At 41.1% G+C, this 21,388-nt stretch overlaps 2 protein-coding genes and 1 long non-coding RNA gene across 12 annotated transcripts in view; 1 reads left to right on the plus strand and 2 right to left on the minus strand.

Annotated features, from left to right (window-relative positions):
• cep43 (centrosomal protein 43) overlaps window positions 1–1,791 on the minus strand; it is an 18,949-nt gene extending 17,158 nt beyond the window's left edge. Inside the window, exons 1-2 of one of the 9 annotated variants that reach the window (XM_074616351.1) lie at window positions 1,660–1,791; window positions 196–395 (exon numbers count right to left, since the gene is read on the minus strand). In XM_074616351.1, the coding sequence (XP_074472452.1) occupies window positions 196–279 (84 nt within the window). In that variant the 5' untranslated portion in view covers window positions 280–395; window positions 1,660–1,791. The remainder of the gene's footprint in view (window positions 1–195; window positions 396–1,659) is intronic. The other 8 variants (XM_074616353.1, XM_074616354.1, XM_074616356.1 and 5 more) reach the window with 8 other exon arrangements.
• On the plus strand, window positions 1,518–19,103 carry mboat2b (membrane bound O-acyltransferase domain containing 2b). The gene is made up of 13 exons (XM_074616350.1): window positions 1,518–1,874; window positions 4,730–4,875; window positions 5,868–5,945; window positions 7,183–7,278; window positions 7,421–7,476; window positions 7,571–7,625; window positions 8,586–8,763; window positions 13,150–13,342; window positions 14,251–14,354; window positions 14,440–14,504; window positions 15,613–15,745; window positions 17,584–17,735; window positions 17,882–19,103. Exons 1-13 carry the CDS (start codon window positions 1,533–1,535, stop codon window positions 18,051–18,053), a joined length of 1,770 nt encoding a protein of 589 aa, XP_074472451.1. The 5' UTR covers window positions 1,518–1,532; the 3' UTR covers window positions 18,054–19,103.
• On the minus strand, window positions 4,118–18,010 carry LOC141756547 (uncharacterized). Of its 2 annotated transcripts, XR_012591495.1 has the most exons (4): window positions 17,862–18,010; window positions 14,859–14,933; window positions 4,692–4,872; window positions 4,118–4,518 (listed from the first exon to the last, which is right to left on the minus strand). It is a non-coding gene; the product is annotated as an uncharacterized LOC141756547 (long non-coding RNA). The 2 variants fall into 2 exon arrangements; XR_012591494.1 differs by lacking the exons at window positions 4,118–4,518; window positions 4,692–4,872 and adding an exon at window positions 13,284–13,422 and having other exon boundaries at window positions 17,862–18,005.
• Window positions 19,104–21,388: the final 2,285 nt, after the last annotated feature.

The following is a 21,388-nucleotide window of genomic DNA, read 5'->3' on the forward strand; positions in this document are numbered from 1 at the left end:
ATTGTACTTTAGTACAGTAACGTTACTTGAAGTTCTCTCACAGCTGATATTGTTCTATCACTGACAGTTAGCTGTTGAGCTAACATTAGCCTAGCCTAGCCTAGCCTAGCCTAGCGTTGCTAGCCGGCGGGCCGGTTAATTCAGCAGTTAACGGTTTAATAACGTATTTAACGGTATTTAACTGAGTGTTTGGACCTTGAGCTTGTTGAGGACTCCGTTGTTCTCCAGGTTCTGGATCAGCAGGTCCCGCAGCTCGGTGTCGTCTTCTGTAGCCGACATGATTAGCTCGATGCTAACTGCTAACTGTCACAACAAACCACCCGGAAGTGTCTTCTTCTTCTACTGGTTTAATGTCGGCTGTGTAACGAGCTACTGGACCTCCTGCTGCTTGGAGTCTGGTGGTCAGGTTAGAAATAGATTCAGAAAGAGAAAGTGGTGATTTTAGTTCTTTAGAAATGATTTAATAATAAACTTCATGAAAATAAACTGTTTTGAAGAATGTTGACAATGTTAAATCTATGTTCTTATAGCCTGAAAATATAGTACTATATTATCAGGTTTAGGTCTACGAGACGATGTTCATCATGTATTTGTTGTTTTACATTTATTCATATTATAAATACATAAAATCCAAAAGAACAAAAAACTAAAATAAAGAGACAAAGAATGACCAAAAAGAAATAATAAACAACCACAAAGACAAAAAACTACCACAAAGAAATAATAAACAAACACAAAGAGGCAAAAAAAAGGAAAAGAGACAGAAAATTATCACAAAGACATGATAAACAACCATAAAGATGCACAAAACCACAGAGAGTCATAAAACGACCAGAGACTAAGACGTCTTCCAGTCTGGTGTTCTGGCTCCTGAGGGCCTCAACATGTCTGCTGGAGATCAGGGGCCCTTTGTCTCATCAAACATCAAAGAGTAGAACAAACATCTCTGAGAGGAAGAGGAGGAGAAACAGTGATAGGAGAGAAAGAACAGGAGAAGGAGGGATAGAAGAGGAAGAAAAGGATGAAAAGAAGAAACAAAGAAGAAAAGAGGAGGAGGAAGAGGAATAAAAGAATTAAAGGAGGAGGAGGAAGATAGAAAAGAGGAGGAGGAGGAGGAATAAAAGAATTAAAGGAGGAGGAAGGGGAATAAAAGAAGAAAAGGAGGAAGAGCAAGAGGAAGAGGAATAAAATAATAAGAGGAGGAGGAACATAGAAAATAGGAGGAAGAGCAGGAATAAAAGAATAAGAGGAGGATGAGGAGGAGGAGGAAGAGGAAGAGGAATAAAAGAATAAGAGGAGGAGGAGGAAGAGGAAGAGGAATAAAAGAATAAGAGGAGGAGGAGGAAGAGGAAGAGGAATAAAAGTATAAGAGGAGGAGGAGGAAGAGGAAGAGGAATAAAAGTATAAGAGGAGGAAGAGGAGGAGGAATAAAAGAATAAGATGATAAGGAAGAGAAGAAGAAACAAAGAAGAAGAGGAAGTAGAGAGGAGGGGGAGGATAGAAAGGAGGAGGAGGAAGAAGGAGCATAAGAGATGGATGTGGGGGGGTCTGAGGGAGGAGGGGGGGGAGGGGGGGCAGACAGACTGAGGAAGAGGAGGAGGAAGAGGAGGAGGAGGAACAGGAAGGAGAGGAGGAAGGAGCATCAGCAGCAGGACTCACACACAGACAGACAGACAGACTGTCGGCGGATCACGGAGCCTCCGCCGCCGCCTCTGAGCTGCTGCAGCCGGACACAGAGAGCAGCAGAGACCCGGAGAGAGAGCCGGAGAGCCGGAGGAGCCATGGCCGCTGAAGAAGACTTCCAATCCACGGCCTGCACCGGCTCCAGCCTGCTGCAGCCGGTCAGCGAGATCACCAACCTGCCGCTGGACCAGGTAAGATCAGATACAGACCGACCGACCGACCGACCGACCACCGACACACAACCCGTTAAACTAAACACCGAGAACAGACGAGCAGAGCGGCGCGGCGGAGCTCCAAGATGGATGGAGGCCTCACAGCGACACACAGACACACACAGCCGGGAGGAGAGGCACAGACACGGTGGAGCTGGGAGATGGAGGAGGGTGGAGGAGGATGAGATAGAGGAGGAGGAGGTGATGATGATGGAGGTCTGACAGGCTGGAGGAGCTGTGATGATGAGGAGGAGGATGATGATGATGATGATGATGAGCAGGAGACACATGAAATCATTTTTGCATCCTGATCAGCTGTTGATGACTCTGAGGTCAGTGGCTTCATACAGGCCCCAATAATAATAACATTTACTTATTATTATATTATATTAATAATAGAATCACGGCTCTGAGTCAAACCTGCATCTCAATATATATAATATGTAATATTATTATAAATGTTATTAAATCTGAGGTGTACTTATGTAAAGAGATACTACAGATAAAAACATTTGAGCATCTTGTTAAATAAAGTGAATCATTAAAGATTAATAACAGTGTTTCAGCCCTTTTGGCTTCAGAGCTCTGGTAATAGAAATCTGATTCATCTGGTGGCCCTCAGGAGGGGCCCGACGCCTCAGGTTGGGACCCTCTACAGGGGCCCGACACCTCAGACTGAGACCAGACCCCCTCAGACTGAGACCTGACCCCCTCAGACTGATACCCTCTACAGGGGCCCGACACCTCAGACTGAGACCAGACCCCCTCAGACTGAGACCTGACCCCCTCAGACTGATACCCTCTACAGGGGCCCGACACCTCAGACTGAGACCAGACCCCTCAGACTGAGACCTGAACCGCTCAGACTGATACCCTCTACAGGGCCCCGACGCCTCAGACTGGGACCCTCTACAGGGGCCCGACGCCTCAGGTTGGGACCCTCTACAGGGGCCCGACGCCTCAGACTGGGACCCAACCCCTCAGGTTGGGACCGCCCCCCTCAGGTTGGGACCCTCTAGAGGGGCCTGGCCCCTTAGGTTGGGACCAGACCCCTCAGACTGAGACCTGACCCCCTCAGACTTGGACCCGACCCCTCAGGTTGGGACCCTCTACAGAGGCCCGGCCCCTCAGGTTGGGATCCTCTGGAGGGTCCTGGAGGGGCCTGGCTCCTCAGGTTGGACTATATTAGCTCCAAGTAAATAGGATTATAAATGCAGGACTTTTACATGAATATATTGGTACTTTTACTTAAAAACTTCTTCCACCACTACAAATATAAAGTCTCTATAGAACAATAATAACTATATGTAATAAATAAATATACGGTCTATATCCAGAGTTCTCTATAGAACAATAATAACTATATGTAATAAATGACTTCATACAGGAGGTGTGCAGTACATCCAGTAAATATCCAGTCCCAGCCTTGTACTATAGTATTTGTATGTTAATATACTTCCATAGAGGATCTCAGTACTTCTGAATATCAACAGGACAAAGCAGACTCCTGTCAGGGCCTCGTCCCAACCTGGAGGTCCTGACCTCCGCTACAGGTCACCAGAGCGTCACCGGGGGGTCGCGAGGCCTTCTTGATATTTAGGAATATAAGACAACTTTTTAAAAACATACACAGTCGGCCTACGTCTTAATTCATTCCTGTGAAGAAAACTAAATGAAATTGTTATTATTAAAGTTTGGATTATTATTAGGGCTGTAAACGTTAACACGATAAGGAACATTTGTTTTAACGCCACTAAAATCTTTAACGCATTAACACAACTTGTGATTTTTAGGTTGTAGCGAGCTCCCAGCTTCCCTGTTTCACTATTTTACTAATATTTTGTTTGATGATTTATTAATGTTTTTCATTTTACTAATATTTAAGTTGGAGCTCATTTTATTTATTTTTGGGAAATTTTTGTCGGATAATTTATTAATGTTTTTCAGATTTTACTGTTTTTTTATATTTTATAAATATTTTGTCTGATAATTTATTAATATTTTTCTGATATTTTACTCTTTTTTCTGATATTTTATTGATATTGTTTGCATATTTTACTAGCATTTAAGTCGGTGCTCATTTTACTAATATTTTCTGGATATTTTTTATTTTTTATTTTACTAATATTTAAGGTGGGGCTCATTTTATTTATTTTTTGATATTTTACTAATATTTTAAGGTGGAGCTCATTTTAATGACTATATATACTGCTGGTACTTTAATCTATAATAAGACATCAGCATTTATTAGTTGATTAGATTTTGTTTTTAAAATCTGAATCTGTAACTAAAGTTATTATATATTTTTCTCAGAGATGTAGTGGAGTAGAAGGAGCATAGGAGTATAAAGCAGCATGAAATGGAAACACAAGTACCTGAAGTCCAGTACTTGAGTAAATGTACTCAGTTACTCTCCAGCCGTGGAGCCGGTCAGTGTGTGTCCTCCTCATTAGTCATCAGCCTCTAATTAACGTGTGTGTGGAGCTTCAGGCAGCAGACGAAAGAGGAAACAGACTGTAATCGCTCAGTTTACACGCCGTTCATTATTAATGAGCAACACATCAACAAGCGTCGCCTGTTTCACTCTACAGCTGGATCAGATGTTACGCTGCTGATACTCCCTCTGTGGAGACAACACAAACAGATAAAGATCAGCCATTTATAACCGGACGCCTCGAAACGCACCGTGTAGGCCTCAGTCTATGGAGGACAGAAGCTGCCAAAATCAAAAATAAATAAACAACTGATTCAATAAATAGTCTGGCAGGTGAACTTTGTGGTGTGTCTGTAGTTAACCTGTAATGTGTCTTTTCGCCCCTCTCTCTGTCTGGCAGGTGAACTTTGTGGTGTGTCAGCTCTGCGCTTTGCTGTCGGCCTTCTGGTTTCGCCTCTTCCTTCATCCCAGTAAAACCAGTCCCTTCATCAGACATGTGGTCGCCACCTTACTGGGACTCTACTTCGCTCTCTTCTGCTTCGGCTGGTGAGATGGAAAAAAAAATATTGTTTGATTTTTACTTTTATAACGTATTTTATACTAGCTTTAAGGGTCTGAAATTAGCACCCGCCGTCGGCCAATTGCGGGTAAATTGTTGTCAGTGGCGGATAAAATCGTTGCTTGAGATGGGAATAGAGAACCGGTTCCTAGTTGTCCGATTCCTCGGCATCTCGCATCATGTTTTTCCCTGATAATGCGACACTGTGAACCACAAAAAAGTAACGTTAGCTGTTAGCAGCCGGTGGGCAGCAGAATCCTACTTAAATAACGGAGCTAGTAACGTTAACGGAGGTGCCATTGAGTTATTATCATGAGGCGTTCAAACTCTGCTCAGTAAAAATGATCATTGGTCGAAGGTAAATTACAACGTTCAAATGTAATCTCTTAAAATTAAGCTTTTGGTGAGAAACATGAATAAATCCAGTTGTTTGAAGGAGATGTTTTCACAGTGATATTGATGCCAAGATGTTTTTTAATTGAAGCAGATATTTAAATAATCATAATTATATCAATTGTGTGTTTTTATGCAAATAACCACTATAGATGACAGTAACAAAGTACAGTACAGTACTGTGTATGTACTATCTCTGTTACAGTAAAAGTATTAATACCACACTGTGAAAATATTCAGTTACAGTAAAAGTACTATACTGTATACAAACTCTGTTAGAGTAAAAGTACTAATACCGCACTAAAATGACTATTCTGTAAAAATACTCTATTACAGAGTAAAGTAAATTAAAAACCCTCGATTGAACCGTTGATTGAATGTTCCTTTAAGTAAAAGTATGTCAGTATAATCAGGAAGTTGTAGTTTAAGTTTAAGTAGTTGTTGGGACCAACCAGTCGACACCGAGCGTCCACTCTAAAGTGATTTAATGTCTTATTGCTGCTGGACGTCTCAACGTTTGTTTTACTGTCAGGAGGTCCGCTGGTGTTTGATTGAACAGTGATGTTTAACTTCCTGTGTGTTCCAGGTACGCCCTTCACTTCCTGCTTCAGAGTGGACTCACCTACGGCATCATGATCCTGACCGGAGTCGAACACATGCACAAGTGAGCTTCAGAACGTCCTCGGTGTCCCTGATTCAGATCACATATATTTAACAGAAACCCGGTGTGATGTTTGGAGGACCAGGTGGGTCGACTGTGGGTCTGGATGCATTAAAACTCCCCGAGGAAGAAGAAGAAGAAGAGGAGTCATTAATCAGTCCAGAGATGAAGAGGAGCCTCTGAGTGCAGGCAGATCCATTAGAGTCAGAGCAGACTGACACACGTTTATACTGATGAAGACGGAGGCTGTTTATAACCAGAGTCCTCTCTGCACTGAGGACATCAAGAGTCCAAACATCTGTACCATTTATTTTAGTCACACAAACTTCTTTATGTGTGAATAAATAATCCGCCGAGTTACAGACGTCTCTTTCCCAGTTTAAGTCTCTGGAAAAAAGTCTTTTTGGGCCCGATGGCATCAGGTGACAGACACGGATGTTGTAGTACTGCCGTTTGGCCACTAAATTTCCTCCAAAGCTCGGCGCTCTTCCACGGGGGCTTGACTCAACCCTAGTCCATGACCTTTGACCTGGTCCCAGTGGATGCTGTTAGTGGTTCAGGTCGGTCGTGTCTAGATGGTAATCACGCAAGTTGCGAACACGTGCGAAAACTCTCGCGAGACTCGCTGCCCGACGACCTATCCTAACCTCAAACATTCGAGGTCCCCGTTGCTGTCAGACAAACAAGACTTTCAACCTGACTTTCAAGTGACTCGTTAGTATCGTCAGCCCTGTGAGTCAGGTGAGTCGTTAGTCTTATGAATCGTCGGTATCATCAGTCCCGTCAGTCCCGTGAGTCACTTGTGAAGTTAACGTCAACCACGACCGTTTCCTAACCCTAACTAAGTGGTTGTGTTGCCTAAACCTAACTTCCTGTGAAAACGGAAGTTTATTTTGAAAGGACACTATGCATGTAACGAGCGTATATTGACACGCCGTCCCTGGTCCGTCCTAAAGTAACGCTAGAGGGGTACACCGTGCGTCGGTCTCCGATGCCTAGGGGCACTGACCGAGCGGCGGTATTTGCAGCTCTACTGGAGCAGCTGCAGGTTCAGGGCCTTGCTCAAGGGCACTTCAGTGGTGGTAATTAAGCGGCCAGTTCAGGGATCAAACCAGAGACCTTCAGTAAGAACTCTGCAGCCTGTATGGGGCGCTAACAGCACACTGGTTAATAATAATAATACTACTAATGTATCAGTGTCTTTATGAATGAATGAATGATGTTGTCTGTGTTATTTCAGATACTGCCTCCTGGTGGCTCTCAGCTATCTGAGTCTGTGTCAGATCACTCGAGTGTACGTCTTCGACTACGGCATGTACTCTGCTGACTTCACAGGGTGAGACACATTCACACATCCTCCTCACCTGTCTCCTCCTCCATACTGTATCTACATCTTTACTATGTTCACACCTGGCTTTAAGAAGCACCTTTTTGTACAGAGTTAGTCAAATCTGCTCCTGCTGTCGTTCTCTCTGCAGCCCCATGATGGTGATAACACAAAAGATTACCAGCCTGGCGTTTGAAATCCACGACGGTGAGATAATAATAATAATTATAATGTGGCGACATGCAGAGTTTTTTCTATTATGGCGATTTATATTCATATATTTGTATTTTTCTTCGTACAGGAATGGCAAGAAAAGAGGAACATCTGACTCCAGGACAGAAGATTTTGGCGATAAGGTTTGTTTGTTTGTTTGTTTCCAGCCACACTTTCTATACTTTCATCATATAGAATACAAATATATTACTCTGCAGTATATTACACAGTTCAGTCATTTAATTTAAAGGTCCCATATTGTAAAAAGTACGATTTTCATGTCTTTTATATTATAAAGCAGGTTTAAGTGCTGTATAAATACTGTGAAAGTATCAAAACGCTCAATATACGGAGAAATACACGCAAAGCCAATAATCAGAAATTGTGCGTTTGAAACAAGCCGTTAGGATTTCTGTCCATTTGTGATGTCACAAATATACAATATATATGGATCATCACACTCTTTTAAACGTAAAAATTCTAAATATGTCCCAGTTTATTTCCTGTTGCAGTGTATGTGAATGAAATCATCTGACAGGAAGTAAACATTGACCCAAACTGTTGCCTAGCAACACAATTCCGTTGCAATTCCGTTGAAATGCAATAAAACGGAGCGTTTCAGACAGAGGGTGAATACAGGTATATTCAAGCAGACAGTATGAGGAAAATAAAGATTTTTCTTGAACATAACAGCATGTAAACATGTTCTAGTAGAAACACAAAATACAAGCATGAACCTGAAAATGAGCACGATATGGGACCTTTAAGATATTACTAACATCAAGTATGAATAAATCAGGGACGGTGGTCTAATTTAATTGCACAAATCCACAATCCTCTGCTCTGGGTTTTGTTTCTGAGACGGTGCTGTATAAACACAGCACCGTCTCCTCTCGTCTTCTCTTCGGTTTGTGCATCAAATTGAACAACAACTATCTCATATATTTGGCTAACAGTGTTGTAAAAGCTGAGCTGTCGTCGGCGGACAGTGGAGGGCAGCTTTGTTTTGCCCTCCAGGTGGTCCGTGACATCACGTGAAAACTATGAATACTGGTAGCACACCTCCCGTTGTAGAAACCACCTACTGGTTCTGTGTTGTTCAGGAGGATGCCCAGTCTGCTGGAGTACTTCAGCTACAACTGTAACTTCATGGGGATCCTGGCCGGACCCACCTGCTCCTACAACGACTACATCGCCTTCATCGAGGGAGACCCCCGTCGCCATAGAGACCAGGAGGCCGACAGGAAGTCCAAGCTGAGGCAGAGCGAGCCCTCACCAAACGTACGACACACGACCACAAACACTGTCAGAACCACAACGCCGAGCCATTATCACTTTTCATTTGATGACTTCTATAAACATACCGACTAATATCAGTAATTTAGTTTGATATTATTAACTGATATTACGACATTTTGACATCTGGATAAACCCATGCTCCAGATGTTTGTCTCTCTGCTGGTCCACCTGTGTACTGTGAGCTTCATGTATTCAACATTCAGTGATTCACATTCAGAAAGAAAAGATGTTTGAGTAGTTTACAGCTGTCCGTTAATTATAATGAAATGACAGCTAAATAATTACCGGTAAATAATGCTAATAATAAAAATAATCATGAGCCCGCAAAATATCAAGATTTAATTTTTTTTTAAGTTTAAGTTAATTTTTAAAGTTTTTTAAGTTTAAGTTTTTAATTTAAAAAAAAAAAATGTTTTAAACAATTTAAAATTTTTAAGATGTTTTCATTTTTAGTTTCTACATTTTTAAGTTTTTTAAGTTTTTCAATTTTTAAAGTTTTCTTTTTTTAGTTTTTTTAAGACGTTTTTAAAATAAGCTATTTAAGTTTTTTTAAGTTCAGGTTTTTAAGTTTAAGTTTTTTATATATTTTGTAAGTTATTTAAGTGTTTTTAAGTTAAATTTTTTAAGTTTACGTTTTTATTTCAAAATTTTTTTAAAGTTTTCTTAAGTTTAAGTTTTCTTTTTAAGTTTTTTAAACACTTTTTAAAGTTTAAGTCAAGTTTTTAAGTTTACGTTTTTTCGTTTGTTTTTGTTTATTACAGAACCGGCTGTTGTGTTAACCTGCGCCTAAAGTATAATTTGGAACATATATATATATACATAACATATATATTACGTATCATTGATCGTTTTATTGATCAGCTTCCGTGTTGTTTACATCACAACTTACACGGATACCAGTACTTCTACTTTATAGCCACCATAATGTCATACAGTTGTATTTATACGATATATATTTATTCAGAGAGGCAGACAAGACATTTTATTAAGTTTATTTACTGTTTATTTGATTTTTAGTAAAGCTTTTATATAATATATATATATTGTGGGAGAAACCTGGGCCCCAGGTTGTTGTTGAGAGAGGAAGGTGAGGTAGAGGAGGAGGGAGGCGGGGGTGGAGACGTAGAGGGTGATTGAAGTTTTTGTTAATACTCTAAATTACCACCAAAAATACTGAAGCTATTTGGTGCATCGAGCCCAAAAAACTCCCAGTCCTCCTCGCCTTCTTCTTCTTCTTCTCTGTCACCTCTTCTTTCGTCTCCTTCTTACGTATTTCGCTTTTCAGCTTCTGTAGCATTGTCTCTCGATCCTCCGCCCTCATGTGAGAGAAGACTCCTCTCGTCTTCTTCAATTTCAGACAGATATCTTCCATCAGCGTCTTCTCCTCCTCCATCTGTTTGACTGTCTCCAAGCTCTGTTCTTTTTCTCTCAGCTCCTTTGTGAGCTTGTCCTGCAGAGCCTTATATTTGGCCCGCCAGGCTTCCTCGCTCCGTTGGAGTTTCCTCTGGTGTTGAGCTTGAAGCGACTCCAAGACCTTGTCTTTTACAGCCAGTCTCTTTGTACACTTGTCCTCCAGAGCCTTATTTTGGGCCTTCCAGGCTTCCTCGCTCTGTCGAAGTTCATCTTCCTCGCTCTGTCGAAGCTGGATTCTGGTCTCCGTGAGTTTCTGAGAGAAACTCTCCTTCTCCTCGCTGAGACCAAGGATTTCTGTGTCCCGTTGGTGGATCTTCTCCTCAAACTGGATCACTTTCCTCTGGAGATTTTCCTCCAGTTCCTTCTGCGCCTTCTCCAGCTGTTGCAATTTCCTCTCCCAGTTCTTCTCAGCCTCCTGGAGGTCTAAATGGAAAGCCACGGCAGTCTCCTCCAGAGCTTTGTATTTTTCTTGCCAGCTTTCCTCAGTCCGTGCAAGTTCTTCGGCCAACAGCTCCGAAGACGATGGTGGCGTTAACGTTTGCCCCATTATTTACAGCTCGTAAACAATGTAGTCACCTTAGTCGGTTTTAACGTTAAATTGGTTAACCCAAATGTTAAATTAAACGTCAGCAGCTTGCTAGTAAACCGTTCGCTCAGCAAGTGTGTCCAAGTTTATCTAGCAGGTCTATTAGAGAAGAAATAGATCAAAGGAATCACATTCTGCAACACAGACTTGCACAACCAAATGACAGCTGCAGCCTCGTCCAGAGAAACAGGACAAAACGAAACAAAACAAAAACAAGAGTGCATTCCTCCAGTGCATTTTCTGAATCTGCAGCTGGAGGAATGTAAACAGCAGCAACAGGAACACTGGTGAGTTCTCTGGGCAGATCTGGTGCCTTCAAATGAAACTGGTGAGCTCAGCGTTCAAGAAGTGGTGAGAACACTGTTGCTAAGCAACGGCAATATAAACGTTACTGTCGGCGTCTAGAAGCCACAGAGGCTAACAATTTAGCGAGCTAGCAAGCGGGTAACATAATGCAGTAAATGTAAAGGCATAATGACGGAGGAGAAAGACTAGTCAGTTCTTCAGACATTTTATAAAATTACAAAGAAAAGCTATATACGACTAAAATTACAATATATTAACTTATAATGCACCAAAAAATTAACTTTCATGGCCTTACCCTGACATCAAATCTTTTTAATAGCACTTATATTTTAATACTAACCCACCACGTGTATTGTTTGTTATGTTTTATATATAGTCTATTATGACCTTTAAATTTTAAGAAAAAAATATTTATTTAATTATTTAATTATTTAATCTATTTACTTGAGCTGCTATTTTAACATTTTCTTTTAAATCTAAGGGTTTTAGTAGGATATATTTCAGGGGAACCTTACAGCCTTTTAAACCTATCTCTTCTCTTCCTCAGCTGTGGACCCAATGAATTCTAGTATTTTTAACAACATTTTAGCTTTTTTATTATGGCATTTTAAAGAATTGTATTCACATGGTTCCCCGTTCGCCTGTGCACCTCGTAGCAATCAATAAGATTGCTACATTTGAACCCGAACTAACCTGAACTTTCAGAAACTTATCACTTAACGAGGTTGTGAATACGACAAGAGGGAGGCGTTCATACGGACTCTTCTCGTGAACACGGTAAACACCATTAGGCACCTTTAATACGGCCGACATGAGGGAAACTTGTCCATCAACTTTGACTGTTTGAGCAACAAACATTGTTGATGAATACACAGTCGGCTTCCTCTTGTCCCACCGGAGTCCTGCTCTCCTGTCTAGTGCAGCTTGATCCGGGCCGCCACGATGGAGCCAGGTCTCTGTAAAGACGTGGGCGTTGCTGGGCTGAAGTCTTATTTCATCCATCTTATTTGCCTCAGCCAGGAGCAGGCCGGGTAGTGGAGGAGCCTTAGGTCCTAGCTGAGTTACGTCAGCTCCCGTCCTGGCTCTCCTCCCGCTGCTGGCTGGTCAGGAAAACGGCGTCAGTGGTGATCATCTCAAAGTCCTCTGCACTTTCCAATCCCCACGCTTCCTTTTCCCACGTTAATGAGTGTATTCTGCCATACGTGCTGGAGCGAAATTCATGGGAGCTACTGACCGCCACCGTCACGTGCATGCTTCTGATTTATCGTTCCATATTTTTCATTCCTCCTCAACATTATGTGACAGAAAAAGAGACATATTTAGGCTTTCCAGTATTACTGAGAGTATATGGGAGTGGACGGGTAGAGAGGGAAATTTGGTACCGCCGCACAAGGCGCCCTTTAGCGCCGGTATGAGACGCACCAGGCGTTCCATTAACTACAATGTAAACCCATCAGCAGCAACAGTAAACGCTCAGAGAAAGTGCGCCGGGAGTGACTGAGATGACGTAGTTTAAAGAAACAACTCACACGCAGCTGTCTCCATTCACTGACTTTAATATCACAGCTGGATATTAGATCAGTAATGAGCATTAATGCTTTTAATTTAACTCTTTATGTGCTACAATATTTTTATATTACAGACTCATTTCCCCTATTTTAAAAGTATATTTTATCATATTTTATCAAGAAGTGTCCATGTTCTGAACTCAACTCTGACTCAGTGATTTTGTTGGTTGTCTCAGAAAAAGTCCAGATTATGTCTCTGAAATGTTGATTGTAGACGTTTGTAGCTTTAGTCCTGTCAGCAGTGTTTGAAGAGCATGTTTGAACCCAAGCTGTGAGCAGGTTACTGTGATAACCCTCGTTCTCAGAGCATTTTAAAAGCCCTCTCTCTTGTTGTGAAACCAGAGCTGGTCTATTCATAATTTAGAGCAGTGATGCTGACAAAATGTCTCTCTGTTTGTGATACAACAAGATGCTTTCAGGAGCAGAAACAGAGTCTGCTTTCACTTCCGTGGAGAGAACACAAACTAGAATAAATGTAAATGTGTGTCTCCTCAGACGGAGGTCGTCCGTAAAGTGGCCACGTCCTTCTTCTGCCTCCTGGTGTTTCTGTCGGTGTGTAAAGTCTTCCCCGTGGAACGAAACATCGACGACGACTTCATCGCCAACACGCCGTTCTACGCCCAGGTGGTCTACCTGTACCTGTCCATGCTGACCACCAGACCCAAGTACTACTTCGTCTGGACGCTCGGTAGGTGTCTGACACATCTCCGCTCTTTTCTTTCTTTATGCTCTCTCTTGGTCTCTCTTCTTGATCTTACAGTCTTTACTCTGTTTGTACAGCAGCACATTTACATTCACATTAATATTCCACTATTATTCCAAATATGATTATGTTTAAGTGTTTTTAAGTTTAAGTTTTAAAAAAAAACCTGTTTTAAGCTTTTTAAAGTTTTTAAGATAAGTTAATTCATTTTTTTAAGTTTAAGTATTTAAGTTTAAGTTTTTTGAGATCAGGTTTTTTAAGTTTAAGTTTGTTTACGTTTTTAAGTTTAAGTTTTTTATATATTTTGTAAGTTATTTAATTGTTTTTAAGTTAAATTTTTTAAGTTTACGTTTTTATTTCTAAATTTTTTTAAGTTTTTCTTAAGTTTAAGTTTTCTTTTTAAGTTTTTTAAACATTTTTTAAAGTTTAAGTCAAGTTTTTAAGTTTAAGTTTTTTTGTTGTTTTTATTGAGTCAGCTCTGTGTGTTGAACACAAACCAACTCGCTGACAGTTTGTGAGGCTGGAGTAGAGATGCATGCCTCCTTTTAAACATTATGTGCCAACGAGGGTACAGCAACAAGACTGCAGTTGGAAAAGGGGCGGAAATTAAATTTAACACCTCGTTTCCACACAGTTTTGTGTTCTTAAATCCGTAAAAACGCAAGGAAACGCATCTCTGTACGGATGGATAGAAACGCCACCACAGATATGGGACAGAAGTTACAACATGGATATAAAACAAGGTTTATGTATCTGTGAGTTTTTTGCTGTCCAGACTAGACCAGACTGTCTCTCATTGGCTGAAATGTCCATAAACCTCAGGCAGTGTGTCCGAGAGCTCCTGTCCCACCCGTCTAACACGTCTTCTTCCTCTACTCTCTTTTTAACCTCAGCTGATGCCATCAACAACGCTGCCGGCTTCGGCTTCAACGGCTACGACAGCGATGGCTCTCCTCGCTGGGACCTCATCTCCAACCTGAGGATCCTCAACATCGAGGTCAGGACGTTTATGAAACGTGACCTGGATGTCATCGTATAAAATATTGGTTTTATTAACTCAGATTTTCTCTGTTTTGTTTCAGTTAGCCACCAGCTTCAAAGTTTTCCTCGACAACTGGAACATTCAGACGGCACACTGGCTCAAAAGGTCTGAACACATTTATTCTGTGTTTTTTAATGTTATTTATCTACAGCGGCAGTATAAATCAAGGAAATAATAACCTTTTAAACTCTTGATTTTCCTTTTAAATTTCCCTTTAAAAGCCTCCTTTTGTGTTTTGCTTTTACAGTATGATATGCTGAGTTTAATGGGTTTAACTCTTATAGTTTTATCTCAACACGCATTCGAACATTAAGCGGCAGCTAGCTTTAGTTTCCGTTGCATGGAGACGTGCATGCTGAGACCAAACTGTATCAGAAGAGTTTCAAACACATCCAGCATGAAATAATAATCAGTTCTATCACTCACTCACACAGACAGAAGTCTCCAAAATTAACGTACCATATTTGATTGGCTTCCTGTGAAGGTGTCGTGGTTGGTTGGTACTCTGTAGACTGCTGCCATCTGCTGCTGGATCTGTAACAGGACAGACACATCTACTGTACAGTCTGCACATACTAGGCTATTACAACACACATTATTATGTGCAACTGCAGACACACTCACGATACAAGTTAAAGGGACTGTTTGTAACTTCTGACACGTATAAATCACCCGGGTTGGTGTCCCATGCGCGCTCGCATATGCGCTCGCGTGTGGCTTGACTCAGCTCGCTCCACTCTCACGTGCATGCGCGCACACTACACACTGCAGAAGAGTTAGTAGCTCTGAGAATATCTAGTGAATGGTGGACGTTTGTGCAGAAATAACTGCTGCAGCTCCTCCAAAATTAGGATCAGATTTAAATCATGTTCATGGAGAGACCTTCGTCTGGTCAGCTAACATTACTGCCAAGCAGCTGAAATATAGAGTGATATTGTGCTTTTAGCTGACGTGTGTCGCCTCACTGTTTTGAGCGATGCTCGTTCATGTCTATTTAGAGCGAGCAAGCGCGAGCCCGACGCTGACTTTCGTTGGCTTAACGGCCACAGGTGTCGCTGTTAACAAGCATTTCTGATTCTTACAAACAGTCCCTTTAAACAACAGTGAAGCATCACAAACTGCACATTGTCAGCTGTAAGGGCCGGAAAAAACCTGCTGAAATAAAGTGTATGTGACACATTATTCTGTCTGACCTCTGACCTCTGGTTGACAGGGTGTGTTATGAGCGATGTCCCTACCACCCAACAGCAGCCACCTTCATCCTGTCAGCCATGTGGCACGGAGCTTATCCAGGCTACTACCTCACCTTCCTCACCGGCATCGTCATCACGCTGGCTGCTAGAGCGGTGAGCTATCCCCGCTAACTGTTTATGATCCAGCTAACTAGCTCTTATCTTATAATGCTGTAACTAACTGTTAGCTGTTATCTTATAATGCTGTAACTAACTGTTAGCTGTTGTCTTATAATGCTGTAACTAACTGTTAGCTGTTGTCTTATAATGCTGTAACTAACTGTTAGCTGTTTAGTGGAGCGGATAACATCCATTTTTTCAATCAAATCGTGAAAATAGTGATACAAGCACCAAATTTGGCATGATGGTTGCCGAGGGGTCACTAAGCAACTATAAACGATTGGCCACTTGAAAATCCAAGATAGCGGCCATGATTTATCTCACAGAAATTCATCTACTTGATCGATTTGAGTGATCTTGGTGTCAAATTATAGGTTTTCTGGCATGCTGGATCTAATTTTGATAGTTTTAACAATTTTTAACTGCAATATGGCGGCCATTTTTCAAGATGGCTGTCAAATTTACTCGCGGAGAATGTTTTTCTTAAGGAAATGCATGTAGTTGGTCAATTTGAATGTGTGATGTAGAGTTATATGTTTTCTGGTATGCTTGATCTAATTTTTACAGCTTTAACATCCTCCAATACGTTTCTTACTTTCTGGCCGTCCGCTGAGTCTTTGCTTTGTGGTTTTTGCGGCGTGAGAGTCCACGGTTCCAGTTCTAGCCCCTGGTGTTGGATATGGACCTTGTCATATTCCTGCTACCCGACCAACTCGACCGATCCCCTACTCGACCAAGTAGCTGAATTTCTATGAGATAAATCATTAACGGCAGGTCAATTTGGCGGCCATCATGAAAAATGGCCACCATCTTGGATTTTCAAGTGGCCAATCGTTCATATTTGCTAAGCGTCCCCTCGGGAATCATCATGCCAAATTTGGTGCTTGTATCACTATTTGCATGCTGCTAACTAGCTGTTAGCTGTTAGCTTATAATGCTGCTAACTAGCTGTTAGCTTATAATGCTGCTAACTAGCTGTTAGCTTATAATGCTGCTAACTAAATGTTAGCTATTAGCTTATAATGCTGCTAACTAGCTGTTAGCTTATAATGCTGCTAACTAAATGTTAGCTGTTAGCTTATAATGCTGCTAACTAGCTGTTAGCTGTTAGCTCATAATGCTGCTAACTAAATGTTAGCTATTAGCTTATAATGCTGCTAACTAGCTGTTAGCTGTTAGCTTATAATACAGCTAACTAACTGTTAGCTTATAATGCTGCTAACTAGCTGTTAGCTGTTAGTTTATAATACAGCTAACTAACTGTTAGCTTATAATGCTGCTAACTAGCTGTTAGCTTATAATGCTGCTAACTAGCTGTTAGCTGTTAGCTTATAATACAGCTAACTAACTGTTAGCTTATAATGCTGCTAACTAGCTGTTAGCTTATAATGCTGCTAACTAGCTGTTAGCTTATAATGCTGCTAACTAACTGTTATCTGTTAGCTTATAATGCTACTAACTAACTGTTAGCTTATAATGCTGCTAACTAACTGTTAGCTTATAATGCTGCTAACTAACTGTTAGCTTATAATGCTGCTAACTAACTGTTAGCTGTTAGCTTATAATGCTGCTAACTAGCTGTTAGCCGTTAGCTTATAATGCTGCTAACTAAACGTTAGCTGTTAGCTTATAATGCTACTAACTAGCTGTTAGCTGTTAGCTTATAATGCTGCTAACTAAATGTTAGCTGTTAGCTTATAATGCTGCTAACTAGCTGTTAGCTGTTAGCTTATAATGCTGCTAACTAAATGTTAGCTGTTAGCTTATAATGCTGCTAACCAGCTGTTAACTGATGATGAGCTACTAACTAACTTCTGTTTCATTTCTCTCAGGTCCGACACAACGTTCGTCCACACTTCCTTCAATCGCCCACCCACAGATTGGTCTATGATGTCATCACGTGGGCGGCCACTCAGATCGCCATCTGCTACACAGTGGTGCCTTTTGTCCTGCTGTCCGTGGGTCCGTCCATCAAGTTCTACAGGTCAGTAGTCGGGTTTAACTCAGGTTTAACTTTGTCTCAGTCAGGTTTAACTTTGTCTCAGTCAGGTTTAACTCAGGTTCAACTTTGTCTCAGTCAGATTTAAACCCGCAGTGCTTTTGTCTTCACCTGTTTCTTCCTCCCTGCAGGTCCTGGTACTGCGGACTCCATATCGGCTGCGTTCTCCTGGCCGTGGCGCTGCCGGTCAAACCGAGACATCTCCGCCTCAAAAACCAGCAGAAGAACCTTCTCCAGGAGCCGATCCAGCACCACCGGGAGGCCACAGATAGCAACTGCAGCCAGAAGGAAAAAACCACATGAGACAGAGGACGAAGAACAATCGTGTACAACATTTTATTTCCATAAACTTGTATAGAAAGACGAGGAGTCGAACCATACCAAACGGACCTTCCTCCTGTCTCGGGTACAATGACAGCAAGTTAAAATACTGTATTATTTGGATTCACGGGACGCGTACGAAAGCGGGCCATGAGTTTTTGAAGGCCAGTGTTGTCGCCTACATGATGAAGTGTTCCACAAAACTATGACGTTACCAGGAAGTACGACTGCCAGGATAGTATTTGGACTCAAACTCCGATAACCAACACAAGATCATTTTTTTGGGGACAGGTGGTTCAGGTTAATCTGCAACGATGGAAGAAATTGAGTCATTGAGTCAGTTATATATATATATGTATATATAACTGACTCAATTTCTTTCTCCGGTCAGAAACGTGCTGACTGTCCATCTGCAGAAATGATTGAGTAAAGGGAGGTATAAATGAAAGGATGAATAGGAAAATGACTGAACGGATGATTAAACGAGGACACGAGTGAATGCAAGCACGTCAAAGAAAAGTCCAGTATATGAAAAAACGGAATGAGCACGTGGATGACTAAATAAGTGAATGAATGAGCAGGCCAGTGAGTTAGTGCATTAAACAAGTAAATGAATGAACAAAGAAGGTTAAAACTGATCTTTTCTCCTCCACATTCCTCCCAGACTGTCATCGTGTTATAATCTATTAAACCACAACATCACAGTATTCATAGAAACATAGTTTGGAGAAAGTGCCAATGATTATTCCACTCAGTCGCCTTAGTTGTTTTGTTTTGTTTTTTACAAGAAAAAGAAAAGTGCTACCTTGCAGGATAATTATTTACTCTTTGTTGGTATGTGAGGGGCGAGGAGGGCGTCGTGTTTACATTTGTAGATGTCAAGTTTTTGTCAAGTTGTTATTTATGTATGTAATTCCAAACTGACTTGTGTTTTGATGTAAGATGTGTGGGGATGCAGCTTGAAGAAGATAAAAACGCCTCTCTAAATTTTAGGAAATGAGCTCTAAACTCTGAAATTAAAATTCTCATGATGTGAACTGAAATAAAGATTAGGTCCCTCTTAAATATAAATATCACATAACAGCAGGAAGTGAACCCAACATTTTCACCTGTTGGTTCATCGAAGGGGTTAGCTAGTTTGGTTCGGCTAATGTTTAGTTTAGAAGTTATAAAACAGTTCGGTTCAGGTTAGCTAACGGTTCAATTCAGCAGCTAAAATAATCTGGTTTGGTGTAGCCAACGCTAACACTGATTTAAGGTTAACTAAGGGCTCAGTGTAGGGTTTAGTAGGTTCAGCTAATGGTTTAGTTTTGAAGCTAAAGCATTTGGTTGAGGCTAACAACTCTGTGTAGAAGCTAAAACTGTTTGCTTCAGGTTAGCTAATGGTTCAGTGAGGAAATTCAAACCGTTAAGTCTGAGTTAGCTAAGTGTGAGTTTTGTTTGTACAGCTAATGCTTCAGAGGCTAAACCATGGATGTATAAAAAGAACTGGATGCAGGATCCCCAAGAGGACGCCTATTCAGTACAATGAGAATTGCTCGCCTGGCGCATGTACGCCAAAAAAGTCTTCTGGTTTACTTCCGGGTTATGCAGCCCACTGAATATGTTCAGTAGTGTTTCTCCCGCTGACCCATAGACCTTACATTGTGATGACACAGATAGGGAATGGGAATGTGACATCACCAAGTTGGCCATTTTTGTAGGATAATGGGTAAGAGTGCCATCCGCTGGCTGTTTACTGCAAGTGTCAAAAGATAACACAAAACACTGCAGAGTGAAATTATAGTATATATAGTATACAGTCATAGGTAGGCTAACGTTATGGGTTTCATTCTGGAAGATACCGGTAGATTCAATATGCTCGAGTAGCCGACGCTTTGTTGTATTCCGTTAGCATAACATTAGCTAGCTTATCTTTGTCTGGATGATTGTGTACTTGGCATATGGCTTGTAGATCTTAATATCATATAGCCTACCCGTTTGAAAATTGTAAATTGGCCTCTAAAGATTTACATATATTGAATTGTAGGTGTTCACTAACGCCAAAACATATCAGTGACCGTAATGGCTGGCAAACTGTCAAGGTCCTCGTAATTCATAAGGATCAATATCATAAACTAACTTACATTTTGTAAGATATTGCCCCTTTGTCTCTTTATATGACTATTTGTCTTTCTCACGTACTTAATACATTTCTGATGATGAACGATTGACAGATGACAGTCTTCCCTGGCTACGTAAGCTACCTTCCAAAAATGGCGGCGCACCTTAAGAATGCTCAGCGATTCCCATTCCCTATTTTTAAATCGCTTTTCTCGGCTCGAGGAAAGTTTTACAGACGTCAAGCAAGGCTGAGCGGCGGCACCGTAGCCTATCCAGTTCTTATTATACATCCACGGTGTCAACAGTTTGGTTTAGTTTAGCTAAACAGCTCAGTGAGAAAGCTAAAACAGTCACATCAAAACAGTTTGGTTAGGCTATTGGTCAGTTTAGCAGGTAGATGAGTGTGCGTCAGATTAGCTGACGTTTCATCAAACATGCTAAACCAATTGGTTTGGGTTAGCAAATGGTTAATTTGATTAGCTTTAACAGTTTGGTTATGGTTAGCTAATGATTCAGTTGAGCTAAAACTGTTTGCTTCGAGTTAGCTAACGGTTCAGTGTGGAAACTAAAAAAAGTGTGTTTTGAGTTAGCTAACTCAGAAGCTAAACCAGTTAGTTACCGTTAGCTAATGATTCAGTTTAGCTGAAACTATTTGCTTCGGTTTAGCTAACGGTTTAGTGTGGAAACTATAAAAGTCTGTTTTCGGTAACAACTCAGAAGCTAAACCAGTTAGTTGCCGTTAACCGTTAGCTACTGCAGTTTAGCTAAAACCAGAAACAGCTTAGCTAATGATTCAGTTGAGCTAAAACTGTTTGCTTCGAGTTCGTTAACGGTTTAGTGTGTAAACTAATAAACTGTGTTTTGAGTTAGCTAACTCAGAAGTTAAACCAGTTAGTTCCAGTTAGCTAACTCAGTTTAGCTAAAAGCAGTTGATACAGGTTAGCTAACAGGACAGTGAAGAACCAGTTGGTTTGGCTCATGGTTGAGTTCTGCACCTAAACAGTTTTATTTAGCTAAAGTTTCAGACTAGCTGGAGGTTTTGTTTTCATAAGTGAAAAATAACTCCATTAATATGTTTTTTTAAATAACGCATCACGCCATGTTATTACTAACACTGCGTGGTTATGTAGCCCAGTGTACGTTCCTAACTCTACAAGCCCTCCATCTTCTCTCGATGACCTCTTGGTGTTTTTCATCAGGGTTAAGTTGGCGAG

Source organism: Sebastes fasciatus, chromosome 18 (genome assembly GCF_043250625.1).
Source record: "Sebastes fasciatus isolate fSebFas1 chromosome 18, fSebFas1.pri, whole genome shotgun sequence".
In the NCBI taxonomy this organism is placed as follows: Eukaryota; Metazoa; Chordata; class Actinopteri; order Perciformes; family Sebastidae; genus Sebastes; species Sebastes fasciatus.